The 15376-nt window shown below is 46.1% G+C and overlaps 1 protein-coding gene across 3 annotated transcripts in view; it reads right to left on the reverse strand.

Moving 5' to 3' along the window:
• Positions 1-15376, reverse strand: part of cbfa2t2 (CBFA2/RUNX1 partner transcriptional co-repressor 2) — a 49937-nt gene that overhangs the window by 12834 nt on the left and 21727 nt on the right. For all 3 annotated transcript variants that reach the window (XM_079509202.1, XM_079509204.1, XM_079509203.1), the window contains exons 2-6: positions 10384-10548; positions 9902-10146; positions 9399-9488; positions 1205-1398; positions 265-560 (exon numbers count right to left, since the gene is read on the reverse strand). In XM_079509202.1, coding sequence (XP_079365328.1) covers positions 265-560; positions 1205-1398; positions 9399-9488; positions 9902-10146; positions 10384-10548 — 990 coding nt within the window. The remainder of the gene's footprint in view (positions 1-264; positions 561-1204; positions 1399-9398; positions 9489-9901; positions 10147-10383; positions 10549-15376) is intronic.

Below are 15376 nucleotides of genomic sequence, written 5' to 3' on the forward strand. Positions count from 1 at the left end.
CAGATCTACAAGCTCACAACGCGTCGCAGCGCGAAGCGTTGTGAGCTTGTAGATCTGCTATTTTTTGTCGACTAAATCAACTGTAGATTTAGTCGACTAAAATCTCATGATATTTAGTCGACTAAAATAAGACTAAACATTAAAACATTCCAGGTGGCTAAAATGTGACTAAAACTAAATGAAAACTATTCAAAAGAGACTAACGACTAAAACTAAAATCAAAATCAAAATGTGCCGCCAAAAACAACAACAACATTCTCTTACCGCCGGGCAGCCTGGGCCGGTCCTTGAGCTCGCGGAGCTCCAGCATGCGCTGGCTGTGCTCGCGGTGCAGGATGTGCGGCGCCGCGATGTCGTCCAGGGCGTAGTGCTGCAGCGGAGGGGGCGTGGGGTGGAGCTGGGAGGAGGCGTGGACGACACCGGCCGCGCCGACGCCGCCGATGATGGGTAGCGGGTGGGCGGGGCTGTGGCGGGGGGCGGGGCTTATGGTGCAGATGCGCTTGGCCGAGGGCTCCAGGCCGGCGGCGGGCGGACGCTCGTGGAAGCCGTTCTCTTTGCCCCTGCAGTGTGACAAAGAAAAAGGTTTTTAGAGGATTCAAATTCTGTTTGTTCTGACTCATGTGTGTTCTTCAGTGGCACGCACAGATAGACACTAGGGGGTGCCAGAGCAGGCCTTTGCCCTCTGGACAGCAATGTGCCCTTTTTTCACTGTACAGTATGTGGACCATGGTGACATTGATCAATTATTTTTTATTTTATATTTTTTATGGAGGGACAGACAGTAGGCTGACAGGAAATGGGGAGAGAGATGGGGGGGTGACATGCAGTAAAGGCCGTCGGGATCGGGAGTCGAAGCCGTGGCACACTGCCAGACTGGACTACCAGCCAAGGTGCCTGGACCACTGAGCCACGGCCCAGGCCACATTGATCAATTCTTGATAAAAAAAAAAAAAGCTTCTAATGTATTATTTATGCCCCAAAATCTATAAATCTCACACTATTAAGGCAACCGGCCGGTTCCACGCGCTGCACAAGGTGCCCTTTTTTCACTTGAGCACCTGCCCCTCTAAACGTCTGTGCACGCCACTGATAGGATTCAAATTTGTGTCTTCTTATTCATGCTCACTGCTGTATTTGCCTGATTTGCTGCCGTTTCTATGCCCTTTGCTATTGTTTTTTATTGTTGTTTCTAACTATAACTAACCTGTTTGGGCTGTGTCTTTTGCCGGCGGAGTCGCCATGAGGCTCCATCAGCAGCTCCGAGGAGTCGGGAGGGGAGGAGGCCTGCAGGGTGGTGCTGAGCAGGAGGTGCTCGTGTTGGGACAGGTACTGGGCCGGGGTCTGCTTGGCTGCGCGCGCACAGTGCAGCAGCTCTCGCTGGAGCAAGGGAAGGTTGGCCTGGGGGGGGAAGGCACAAAGATTCACAGTTTGATATGATATGATATGATATAGTACTTTATTGTCAGTTCACACTGAAATTTGTCTTGCGACCCAGCAGCCAAGTATGCAGAACACATATACACACATTTGACATAACACAAAGAACAAGACAATTACATGCATAAAGACATGAGGACAAGAGCAATATCCACCGCTTAGATTACCCCGTGGCTACTACAACTCCTGATTAAGCCTCAAGGTCGACTGGTGGACAAAGGACAAAGTACAAAGTTTCAAATCAAAATCGCAGAGACGATGTACTCCGAGCCATTTCTGACCGGAGAGATATGCGGCCGCATGCGGCCACTAGAGGCGGGATCAACACGATACTGATGACGTATTGAAGCGCTGCCACAGTGCAAATGTAAACACAACCTAACAAGACTACAACTCGAAATTATTATCATCATCATTTTTGTCCCGCTGCTTCCGGTTTATCATTTCTGCTTGAGAGAGCCCAGATCCAGGCAGGAGGAGGGAACTTGTGAACTCAATACCGCCGCAATCTGGCGGCGTCAGGTTAGGCCGGGGTATGAGTCTTTAGTAAGGGGACTTGAAAACAGACCAAGGGCGTTTGTCATTTCTTAAATATTCAGTGGGCACTGTTTTTGCAGAACACTGTTTCAGCAAATCAAAAATACATTTCAAAAGCTGGAAAAGGAAATGCACCAGTCAGTGACTCCAGGAAAAGCGAGAGCGAAGACATGGGCAAAGACAACATGCCATTAAGTAGGCTGAGGAGACCAGATCTTTCCGAGATACAACGAGACGTTCAGCAGACCACCGTGTCACTACTCGTTCTCACTGTTAACACTGTAACAGAGAGAGAGAGAGAGAGAGAGAGAGAGAGAGAGAGAGAGAGAGAGAGAGAGAGAGAGAGAGAGGGGTACATAGTGCAGAGACACAGAGCAGATCTCCCTTCTGTCGAAGGCAGGCGCCTGGCTTTGGAGGCAGTGTGGCGGGCCGGGCCGGGGTGTGGCGGGGCGGGGGGGGGGGGAGGGTGGCTCCTTGAGGTACGGGTGTTAAGCCATTGAGACCAGATTACTACTGTCATGACAGTTTTTTTTTGTTTTTTTTAACCTACGTTTCTATGTCAGTGGTTCTCAAACCATTTCATGTCAAGGACCCCAAAAATGATATGCATTTGGCCACCGATATATTTTATTGATGTTACCCATTTTTCACCAGCTAAAGTCTAAAATAAATGGTTTAAGTGGCGATTATAAAACCCATGCATACGTTGATGCAGCAGACATGTCCTCAGGTCTAAATGGATGAAGGCTCACAGTCTGGGTCTAGGTCTGGGTCTGGGTGTGTGACTGTGTGTGGGGACTGCTCTGCTGTGGCTGGGTCTGGGTCTGTGTGGGGACTGCTCTGCTGTGGCTGCCACCCTGGCTTGTTGTGGCTTTCCCCTAACACTGGTTTGTGTAATGGCTGTCACAGTGTCGGCGCATCATGCGACGACGCTATGATCTTGTGTCTGTTAACTCGCTGCACGCCAACTTCCTCCAACAAGAGAGAGCGTTCATTCAAGTTGTTTGTTACGAACAAAGCAATGCGAAGATTCGCACGGAAGCGGAACACAATGCAATGAAATATGATATCAAATTATAAGCTCTCTCTCTCTCTCGCTCTCTCTCTCTCGTTCTCTCTCTCTCCTTAATGAAGACCAGAGCCCTGTGTGTTTGTAATTATCCCACTTCCTCCTTCTTTCCCCCTGATTTAGGCAACCAACTAAACATCCGCGTGCTACCCGTTAACCGTGAACTTCTGATCTGCATTACCTACACAAAACCTTCAATCCCTCTTTCGAGCAAAAGTGCAATTTGAGACAAACAGTGGGGTTTGTGTGTGTGTTTTATTTTTATATATATATATATATATATATATATATATATATATATATATATATATATATATATATATATATATATGCTGGGTTATGGGGTCTAAGTAATGACAAATGTGGTCCCCCCCGTGCAAAAGCAGCACTGTTCCATCTCATTCTTTGCCGTTTAACAATGCATATTATGAAAATAATATGTAGGGACTGCACCGAATATTCAGTCACAGAAACTACTCGGCCGATTAGTGGCAAAAGAAAAAAAAATCAGTTGTTTTTAGAGCCGAAACCGAATAGTCAAAGAACCCGGGGTTACCTTTCGTAAAACTACCGTTTTGTTGTGATGACGTGATCAAAATGTAATCATGTCTTTTGCTATTATCATGTAGCTCTACAACAAAAGGTACGGCCATGACAGCAATGGTACAAAAACTGGTAAAAAGAATTAATAAAGCACGGGTTGGGGGTGCATACTTAGTTTAGACTAGTCATTGGTTAGACATGGGTTAAGGTTAGGTTTAGGTGTGCTGCCCCGTGGGAGGTTAGGTTTAGGGTGAGGGTTTGAGATAGGTTGTAGTTGTAGGACTAATGACTGGTCTAACCAATGACTAGTCTAAACCAAAATTGGCCAGTAGCCTTGCACAACCCGTGTAGGCTTTCGAAAGGACAAGGACACGCCTCTGCTATGTGTCCTCATCGGTATATATGGAATTACCCCAACCCTTCTACCCATGTCTCATTGTCCCTCTGCCTGCCTGCCTGCCTGCCTGCCTGCCTGCCTGGCCTGGGGGCCCCAGCTATAGCAGACACATGTGTTGTGTGTCAGTTGAGCACACGACGGACGGACGGAGGGCTTTCTGGGGGGTTCCAACTTCCAACCAACGGGGCGGATATGCGAAGATTGGCGGCGCCGTGGCAGCTGAATGCTCCCTTCAAATGAAAAAGAAAAGAAAAGAGAGAGAGAGAGAGAGAGAGAGAGAGAGAGAGAGAGAGAGAGAGAGAGAGAGAGAGAGAGAGGCACAGTGGCTCCATATGGCACAGTGGAGCCCATAAAAGAGGGAAGGCAACGCTTTACAGGCATGTTTCACACTTCCGAGTTCTCCGTCTCTCTCGCTCTCTCTCTCTTTCCCTTTCTCGTTCCTCTTCCTCTAGCCATCTATCTGTGTCTCTTCCCCAGTGGCAGACAAAGTACTCAAGCCCAGTAGTATGTGAGTGAAAGTATATAGACACATAATTAATTCATAATGTACTGTACGTTGTCATACAAGTACAATATTATTTTGTCCTCGAGTGGAGTGAAAGTCACGGGTATCCCGGAATATAAATCAAGTAGTAAACTGCAAGTAAAGTACAGGTATACTCAACAAAAATAATTACTTGCGTACGTATACAGTGCTAAATATATACCTCTTAACTGTCGTCGTCCCCCCCACCACCACCCAGGGGCCCCTGCGTCATAAATTAGCTAAACCCAAGGACTCTTCTACCAACACCCTTAAGACAGACAGACAGACAGACAGACAGACAGACAGAGGGCCTCCAGAGGTGAACGAAAGGTAAGGACGGAGTGGAAAAAGAACAGATTTGTACGGGCCCTAAAGGAACACAGCGGAGCACTGACTTGAAGCTTAATTTATGGGCTGCCTTTCCGTGAGGGGGGAGCTCTTAAAAAGTATACTCTTGTATAGGCTCCCCCTTGGCTACAAAGGGGGCTCAGGAGGCCGTTAAACTTACACCCGCCTGTTGCTCGTTAAATCAACACACCTTTTAGAATACGCCACTAGCCCCCCCCCCCCTCCCCCGAAAACCCGCCCCCTGCTCCTACCCGCGCCCGATGCCATGCAGTCTGACGAAGTTTTGAAAACCGAAATGGGTTATTTTATTTTTATAGACCCCGCTTGCACGGTCGCGCTGGGACAGATAGGTGTTAAAGGAGAATTCTACAGTAGCCGTTTTTTTTTACTGAATTCTGTTGATAACGTGTATGTGAACCACTGTTAGTGGCAACAAAAACAAAAACTCACAGCAGGTAAATCCGCTAAATCAGTATGGAACACACATCTTTTTTTGTTTTAGTTTTTTTGCTTCTTCCAGTGATCAATAGATAGATACAGTGTTATTCGCCTTTAAATTATGATTCTGTCACTCCCTCGCCGCCCGACGCCGCTATCCCTCACGACCGACCCGTAATTAAATCGTCCAGACGACGAGTATTTAACACATTTAGACCCGAGGACGATTCTACAAATGTCTTCTAAATCCTGACAGTTTTCAGAAAAAATCTATCTATGTCAGTGGTTCTCAAAGTGTTTCATGTCAAAGCCTCCATAACTATATGTAATTGGCCGCCGACCCCCCATCTGAAAATATGTTGTTCCAGGGACCTCCCAGAAGCAAAGATTTGAGTTGAAAACGTTCGCTCTGAAATATAAATATTCAAGATTTGTGCCACATTTTCACTATTTTTCAAAAAATAGCAGAACTACAAGCTCGTTTTTCAATAGCTAAAGTATAACATAATGCTTTAAACACCAAAATGGGGGTCCCGTTCAGAATGGGATAGAACAACATACAGTTGGAGGCCATCGATATTGTCCTTTTCTTTTTGCTGAGGTTTGCGTGATCTGCGCAAAAGGACAGTTAACCCATTTTGGGTGGGAACCCCTTTTGGTGTTTTAAACATTGTTATAATTTAGCTATTGAAAAATAGCAGATCTACAAGCTCATAGCGCGCCACCGAGTGGCGCGCTACGAGCTTGTAGGTCTGCTATTTTTAAAAAAATGTGAAAATATGGAGGATTTAGAAGGATTTTTTTAAATTTTGAGGTCAGGCCTAAATGGGTCAAATGATAGGGACAATATCGGTGGCACCCAACTGTAGAGCGGCAGCTTCCTTTGTCATTATTCTGTGTTCCATCCTGTGTAGCATAGTGGCTGTCTGTCACCACACCTTTAATATTCTGTGTTCCATCCTGTGTAGCATAGTGGCTGTCTGTCATCACACCTTTAATATTCTGACAGGCCACAGGCTAACGCTATACCCACTGCATGCGCTTCATATAACTTGACCATTAAACCCTAGTTGTGCGGCCGGGGACCCCCAGGGGTCTATACTTGATCCCCCTCCGTTTTTCTTTTCTATACACCAAATGTCCTCGCTGAACATAGCCGGTTTACGAGCTCACAACCATGCACGAGCAGGTAGATCGGCTATTTACGCCAAATGTTCAACTATTATGACAGAATATGGAGATAATAAGTTAAGTGGTTAACAAACAAGGAGGAGACATTTAACCCTTAGAAGATGAAAGACGCCAATTGGCGTCTTCATCAGAATTCCGTAAATGATCAATGACGCCAATTGGCGTCTTCACAGTTTTTGATGAATCTAAACATATTAATATGCTCCGAAGCGCTGTTTAAATTCCTGAGCTTATATTCCAACTACATTACCCAGAAAACCCGTGTCACGTGACACACGTGTACGTGTTGCCATTGGAAGCTGGTCCCACCCCCTGTAAACAGTGGGGGCAGAGGGAGTCTTCATAGTTTTCATTGTTTTGCCTGTTTGCCGTCTCGCCCGAGCGATTTTCTAGCAGAAAAAGTTGAAAGCAGTACTATTTATTTGAGCGAGTTTTGTGGTAGTAGTATTGATCCATACGCGTCCCAGTCGCCTTCTCCAGGCGGAGTAGCCCTGGTCCAGTGCTTACAGCGAGACTCGCTGCTCCCTCCCTCCTTTTTTCATTGTCTCCCCATCGTCGTCCGATGAGCTATACCGGGAAACCATTGAAGAAGACGATCAACCCGGAATGTTTTGAGGTAATCTTATTGTAGAAAATGCCCTTCTATAGTGATCAGAAATCATAAGATGATCGCTACAAATAGATGCTTGGATAAATACTACTACTAGTCAGATCATGACGCCAGAATGACTCACCACGATGGCCCCCAGCCATTAGCCAGCACCGAAGGTGCTGGCTAATGGTGTTGGTCGGTGCATTGGTGCTGGCTAAGGGCTGGAGGGGGGGGTTGGTGTCGATCGGTTGGTTGGTGCAGTACAAATGTATCGTAGCAGGCATGCACGCATGGCAGTACAAGTATTTTATATTGTAGCGTGCCTTATAGGCGATCTGATCTTTAGAGTAATGTTCGCTCCTTTTATTTACTGTCTACAAAGACGGAGAACAAACATGCATCGTTTACTGAAGCAACGCGTGGTTATGATGACGTTGCTACAAGGATCGGAGGGGGGACGGGGAGTGAAGCTAACAGTAGCGTATTATATAAGATCTGTATGACGTTTCATTGACGTCTGAGCTTGCATGATAATTGCATTCATTGTATACAATCATGATTGTACATTGTTTAGTGTGTCTCCGTGTGATGATGATGATGACGATGATGTCAGATAGCCTACGTCCCCCCCCCCCCCCCCCCCCAACTGGCTATTGGCCGGGCTGACTACAGCTAAATGTTTATTTTTATATATTTAGAACTGGCATCGGAGGAGGAGGATGATGATGATGATGATGATGATGATGAAGACGAAGAGTCAAGACTGCGATGGAGTTCTCCGACACTGAACCGGATGCATTCATTCATTTCAGTTGTTGTTTTTTTTTAAATTTAGCCTACACACACACACACCGTCAAGAACAACTGGAATGCAGTGGTTTGGGGACACTGGGGAGTTTGGGGACAACTGTTTTGTATGTAGGCCTATTTATTTTCTGTAATATTTATTATAATTGTATTATGTTAGTAGTCATACAAAATAAAAGACAAGCTTTTACAATGAGTTAGACCTGTCATGGCTATTTTGTTCACTAGTCTGAGGTTTATGGTTTGACTAAGCGAGTTTCAACTGTGATTTACTCTGTAACGGTAGATGGTAAGAACCCAATTTTTTTGTTATAATACAGTATACATTCAAGTCTATATTTTGATACATATCATGGGCACAAAGTCATATCAAAACAATGTCCTTGGATGAGTTTTTTTTATCAAAACTGTTTCTTCACAACAGGTTTTTGAGATACATGCATGAATAGACACGGTACTGGTAAGACTATGTAAACATGGTATATATCAAAATGTGCGTTAGAATGTCTAATTTTACCCCAAAAAAGAATTGAGTTTATATGATGTTCCATTTCAGAGCTAGGGGGACTTTTAGCTGGATAGGTCAGATTGATCATGACTGACCATGCTATTTATAGATGGCAAAATATCTACAGTGGTACATGTGAGAAACTTTTTATTTTATTTTAATTGAACTAGACAACTCACCCTTTAAAATGAGATATTGCATGGCTATGTACGCCCAGCAGAAAAAAAGATATTTAGAAAATAAAACTTCAACCGGTCATAACTTTTTTTGTTGTCCTAGAAACACTACCCAGTGTAAATGCAGGCTCTTTTAAATGGCTTCCAACACCACAACTAAACATTTTATCAACTCAGTTCATTTTTGTCCTGGAAGCAGACAAGCCAAGCTTTCTCTGAAGGTCTTTCGTTGTCACACATTCACAACAGAGAATTTTCAATAAATCATTCAAAAACGCCATTCTGCCATAGAGAAGTCTAAAAACTATATAGAAATCCATGAAACTCTCAAAGAGTTAACACCCTGAGCGGCATAGACGGACTTCTCCGACTCCGTCCTATCAAATAGTAACGCTCGTCGCCCAGGACGGAGATTAATAAAAGGACGGAGATTTATTGATATCAAAACCGATCGCATCACTCCACAGGCTGGGAGCGTCTGTTGGGCAACATTCGATGTCATTTCCAGTTGGGACGTCATCCAAAATGTTCCGCCCCCATTTTAGCCGTTCAGTTCGAAAATCTTAAAACGTGAATAACTCTAGATCTAAATCATTCCATCTCAGACGGGCCATTGCGGTCCCTTCGCTAGTCGCGTTAGAATTAGTCATACCTCCCGTTGTTGTCGATCGCCTCGGGGGTGTTTTGGCTACATGTAGCTACTTCAGCTACATCCGGGATGGCGCCTGGTGCGTCGCTAATTGTGCTCCGTTGCCGTTTCCGCTCTGATTTAATGCTTTTGCGGTGTTAAAAAGGAGACAGGTAGGCTAAAAGTTTTTGTTTTTTTTACCTTAAGGAAGGGAATGACAAAGGGGCGCAGAGGGAAGTTGGTCGCCTCCTGAAGCCTTGAGTGGAACTCCTCAATGGTGACCGTTGAATTCTGCACACAAACCAAAAGGAAACATGTAAGAATGTCATCCAACCTTTTTTATATAAAAGAATTTCAAAGATAAATGTAGTTTTACAAGTTAAGTTAACTGTATTAATTGACTTTACGCTACGTTCACACAGGCAGATACTGTACTGTACTGTACTGTACTGTACTGTACTGTACTGTACTGTACTGTACTGTACTGTACTGTACAAGCCCTCCTCCCTGGCCTGTGTGTGTGTCTGTAACTGTGTTAGGCTGTGCAACAGTGACACCTGGTGGTGAACAAACGCTATATATTTTCGTGCTTGGACACAGGGACACAGGGGCACACACACACACACATAGCTGTCTATAGGAGTGGTTGCACCACTCAAAAAAAGATCCGGTTGCAAAATGGCGGTTGACGCGGGCGGGCTTACCACAAGCGCCAGGACGAGGTTGCGGACGCTCTCGCCGATCTCGGGGGAGATGTCGTTGCCGAACTGCTGCAGCGTGGTCAGGAAGCGCTTCAGCTTGCTCAGCTGGCGCGCGCCGCACGTGGCCGGCAGCTGCTGATTGGCCAGCGACGACGAGGAGGAGGAGCTAGGACCGTTGCTGTAGCGCTGCGGCGGAGACGGCACGGCGTTGAGCAGCGTGGGCGGGGAGTGGTGGTGCCCATTGGTCACTGCATGGCATGGGGGGCGGGGACAGAGGAATGGGGGGGGGGGCGGGGACAGAGGAATGGGGGGGGCAGGGACAGAGGAAGAGGAGGCGATTAGTATTCCCTCAATGGTCTCTCCGAGAATTTAAATAAAGGTTGAATGAGTGAGCTTGTAGATCGGCTATTTTAGCTGTTTTTTCGTCCAAAAGTGCCCTCTTACAGCCCCTGCCTCTCTAACAGTCCCAGGCCTTATATACTTACATGCTGTGGTAGAGAAGCATCCTGGCCGCGGCCCACTGGGGTTGACGGAGGGCAGGGGGGGCATGATGGAGATGCTGCTGCTGCTGCTGCTAGGGCCTGGTCTGGAGTGAATCTTCACATCCACAGGAGAACCGGGCATGGCAGGACTCTTCTTCTCTCTACGGTCTGTGGACACAAGGGTGGGAGACGAGAAAGAGAGTCAGCAATGGTAGTGGGGTTCGGAAGCTAAGTTTGCACCAGGGTTAATTTGCCCCCTGCCAGTCAGCTGTTCTTAATTGAGGAGGTCAGCTTGACCTCAGCTCAGTACTTCAGTCAGTGATTGAGTAATTGAGCTGGCCTTTTTCACAAATTGAATAATTAAAGCAAAACTTTAAAAATCTCACGACTGAAGGTTTTATCGATGAGAAGAAATCACTGATTTGAGATATCGACCTTCGCTTTTATGGCATTCCTGAGACCATTCTTTCTTTTTTTTTATGGAAGATGCTTCTAAACATTCCATTGCTAGTTTGATGACTTCAAATACTCTTTAATAACCTAATCTTGAAATAACAAATAAGCGATCTTTAAGCTCGATCTATGCGCTGGATGCTTCCATATAGAAGACTAGCTCTGGTCCATAGCTCTAATGCGTTGCATTTAGAGCTATGTTACTCTCGACTTCCGCCGCTCGCATGAAGGCAAACCAGCCTCTCGTCTTTAGCGTAAATAAATTAGAAAGCCTACTTTCCTAAGTGGGAGCACCCCGAAACACGTATAAACGGTACTTATTGGCCAGAAAGGGATTTTTCTTCACCAGAGGAAAAATATTCTCTATGAGGCAATCCTCTGGGCAATATCGGTAGAGGGCGCAGTGGAGTAACTAAAAGTATTTTTTTTCCGGTGGAAACAAAATCCCCTTTTGGCCAAAAAGTACCGTTTATAGTGGTGGGGGGCTCAGAGTGCTTACTGCCATGTTTGATTGGCAAAATGACAAACATAGACAGAGAATTATGAGCTTCTACATATATACATAGTTTAAAAGTTTCACTTTGTATACTTCTATTCATAACAGTCACAATTGCAGTACATCTGAATAGGCAAGTCTCTACGTTTGTATTTTAAATAACAATGCTGCGTGGCGACGTATAGCCACTCATTGACCGACAAAAGCGTTGGAAGAATCAAGAATGAGGGACTAGGTTCTTGGAAAACTTTAGTTAGAGAAAGTATAGGGAGGGGTTTTAACTCTTTCTGAGTCCCGTCAGCCGACACACACTCACGCACACACACACACACACACGCACGCACACACGCACACACACACACAGATGAGCAGATGGCTCTCTGTGTGAGAAGAGAAGAGAGAGAGAGAGAGAGAGAGAGAGAGAGGAGGCCGGTGAGTTAAAGAAAAGACTACGTCGCTAACTTTGCTCATCAGCTCAATGGCTTCACTTGATGCAGAAACTTAAGGTCTACGCAGGCCATTGTTGTTGCTGAAGAAAACAAGCACGCCCACCCCCACACACACACACACACACACACACACACACACACACACACACACACACACACACACCACAACCAAAAGAACCAGATGTCTTGGATTCAAGTCCCCCCCCCCCCCCCACCCCACCAGCCAATTGAGATCCATAACAGAAGAAGTGCTGAAGAAGAGCCATTGTGTGAAAGAATGCCTCCACCTCATTGAGCCACTATGGAGAAGAAGGAGGAGGAGGAGGCGTACACAATGGAGAATGAGAGAGAGAGAGAGAGAGAGAGAGAGAGAGAGAGAGAGAGAGAGAGAGAGAGAGAGAGAGAGAGAGAGAGAGAGAGAGAGAGAGAGAGAAGGTCGGCACTATTTCACGCTTTACTAACGAGATCGCGAAAGCTTTTGAATGTTAAACGCATACTTCTCAATGTGTCATCACCCATGAATGAGACCACCAGATACGGGGCTACGGAGAGAGGGGGGGGGGGGGGGGGGGGGGAGTCGTAGAGCCGGTGTGGGATCAGAGAGCGTCTTTGTGTTTTCTCGGGGTGGGGGTTGGTTGGTTGGTGTGGGGGGGGGGGGGGGGGGGGGGTGTCCAATGAAGGCTGGATCCTGTCTCCATTTAAAAGGAGTGGATCAGACACTTCTAAAACGGCTTTGAGAAGAAGGGGGCGATTAGCAGACGTAGCCGAGGTCTTGGCGGGTCACGGGTCAGGGGAGAGCAAGCTTTTTAAAACGTGGTTTCATGGTTTTTAAAGGACTTTGGCTTCAATGACACCCACTATATCCTTTTACACTGCTATGAACTCCCAGTGGCCTTTCATGGGCCGCCGGAGGGGCTGGGATGATGGTTGACAAGTTGAAACGCTGCTGGGAGAATATCTGCATGTACAAATAATATAAAAGCAGGAAAATGCACACCCCCAAAAAAGGTGATTTCCTCATTAATTACTTTACTTCAGAATAGCCGATCTACAAGCTCACAATATGTCAATGCAACACATTACGTTTTTAAAAACATGACAAGTAGTTAAATAAAAGTTTCTAACGCAACGTCAACGATGCTGGAAAAACGACACACACAGGACCGCACGACATTCGTCTAAATATAGACTCTACCACCTGCGAATGCACACGGCAGGCACGTACACATAAATCTAGGCACATTTCAAAGTTAAGACGCAGAGGAAAGTCGAGGTGGGGGGCCGGGGGGCCCTTGCTTGCTTTGCTGCCTGCGACGCACGGCGCCATCGAGACAGCGTTTGGCGAGCCTGCTGCACCTGCTCAATCACCTTCCTCTCACCTCCTCTTCTCCTTCTCCTCGCTGCTCACCCCATCGTCAGCAACCTGTCTCCCTGCCGTCTGTGTGCCTGCCTTGCAACTCATCTGTCTCATTATCCCATTAAGACCTGGAAAACGCACCTGTGTCGCCTCAGCTTCTATAAGAGCTTCAACCGTTATTTTAAAACGGCAGATCTACACGCTTGTAGTTTCATCATGCTTCCATTTTTTGTATTAAATCATGAAAATGTGTCGCAAACCTTCAAATATATATATATAATATAAATATAATTATTTTACTGCAAACGTTTTTAACTCAAAATCTTTGCTTCTGCCGCGGTCAGCTGGAATGGAACAACATATTTTCAGATGGGAGAAGTCGGTGGCCGAATACATATCATTTTGGGGTTCGTTGACGTGAAAAGGATTCGAGAACCACCGATGTACTAGAAACATAGGCTTTTTTCAGAAAACCGTCATGATTTAGAATTTGGCATTTGTAGTAGAATCAGGTCCTCCAGCTCTTAATGGCTTATACAGCTATGACTCCTCCACCTCCTGTTCTCTCTCTCTCTCTCTCTCTCTCGGCCCTGTGCCCCTCAGCCTGCCATCGTTCCACCTGTTCTCCAACACGGAGAGGGGGGGGCAGGAAGGAGGGCTCTATGCAGACATTTGGACTGTCACACGGCCAGTGCCAGCTCGCCACGGGGAGGCAAAGCCTGCGGCAAGCCACCGCGCACACACACACACACACACACACACACACACACACACAGGATCCAAAACCCGGCATACTCCCTACTCCGTATGGTCAGGAAATTAAGGATGACGTCTCAATAACAGAATCAACGGGGCAGATATTGGCCTCAGAATCAACATGTTTACAATGTAAACAACTTATATACACGCACGCACGCACGCACGCACGCAGTAATAGCAATATGTGGTAGTAGATCAATCGGACATATCTCGTTCTGCAAAAAAAAGTCCATCTTGAAAAGGTATTTAAGACAAAAAGAAAAGCCCCATTACATTCATACATCTGTGCAGCCAGCCATGATGTGTCCAAATTAAAACCACAGGCTGTAACAAATATGCACATGGCGGCGAAACACACGACGACGGCACATATGTCTCCTTTTCCTTCTGCGTCCCGTTTCTTTGCACATGGCATTGAGAAATTAGGCCACAGCTGTGTTCACAACACACTCTTCTTAAAGATGGGGCACATCATGTATAACGGAATGAACGAGGTAGGAGATAGACATCAGGTGTGTGTGTGCGTGTGGGCGCGCGCGCGTGTGTGTGTGTGTGTGTGTGTGTGTTACTACGAAATGGCCCCACAACTCTAGTCCGTGGTGGAAAAAGTACTCGTCAAGTTTTCAAATGTATACAAAACAAATCTTTTGAAAATAGCTGATCTACAAGCTCACAATGCGGCGCATCGCCATTGTGAGCTTGTCGAACAAATCTTTTGAAGATAGCCGATCTACAAGCTCTCTGTGAGCTTGTAGATCTTGTTCAGGTTACTTTCAGCCGTATTTAAAGCCGTCCTAAGAATGTTCTCACAAATATAGTAACACAAACGTGTGGGTGTGTGACACAGACACACAGTCTCACACACACACAGTGTCACACACACACACGCATGCGACTGACAGGAGGCAGCTGTTAACAGCAGCGAGAAAGCAAATATGCATCCTGCACACACACACACGCACACAGTGTACCGACGTGGCCCAGTGTTAACCCAGGTGAACGGTGGTCCAGGAGGTTGAAAGGTGTTTGTCTGGTCTGAATGCCACCTGTCGCGCCCCTCTCTCTCTCTCTCTCTCTCTCTCTCTCTCTCTCTCTCTCTCTCTCTCTCTCTCTCTCTCTCATGGAACAAAGAGCAGGTGCACACAATAAAGCACCAGCCTCGCCTCACACACACACGCCAACAGCATTAGACGAAAACGTCTGTGGACATAACAGAGATGAGCATGAGGCCGCCCCCCATAACTAACCCTGACACGGTGGAACACGTAACATGCATTATTACAAAACATTGCAGATCATAATCGTTGCATCCGAAAACACTGCGGTGTGTATAGTTCTCATCCGTATTAACCCTAAATGCCAGTACAAAAAAAAAACATGCCACTGAGTGAGGATGCAACGATTCATCGTAGTTTTTTGGGTGTGTTTTTCCAATAAAGCAGTTTTTTTCCAAGGTTAAATGTAACTTAACTTAACTTGAAG

The sequence above is a fragment of the Electrona antarctica genome (assembly GCF_951216825.1).
Source record: "Electrona antarctica genome assembly, chromosome: 9".
NCBI classification, from domain to species: domain Eukaryota; kingdom Metazoa; phylum Chordata; class Actinopteri; order Myctophiformes; family Myctophidae; genus Electrona; species Electrona antarctica.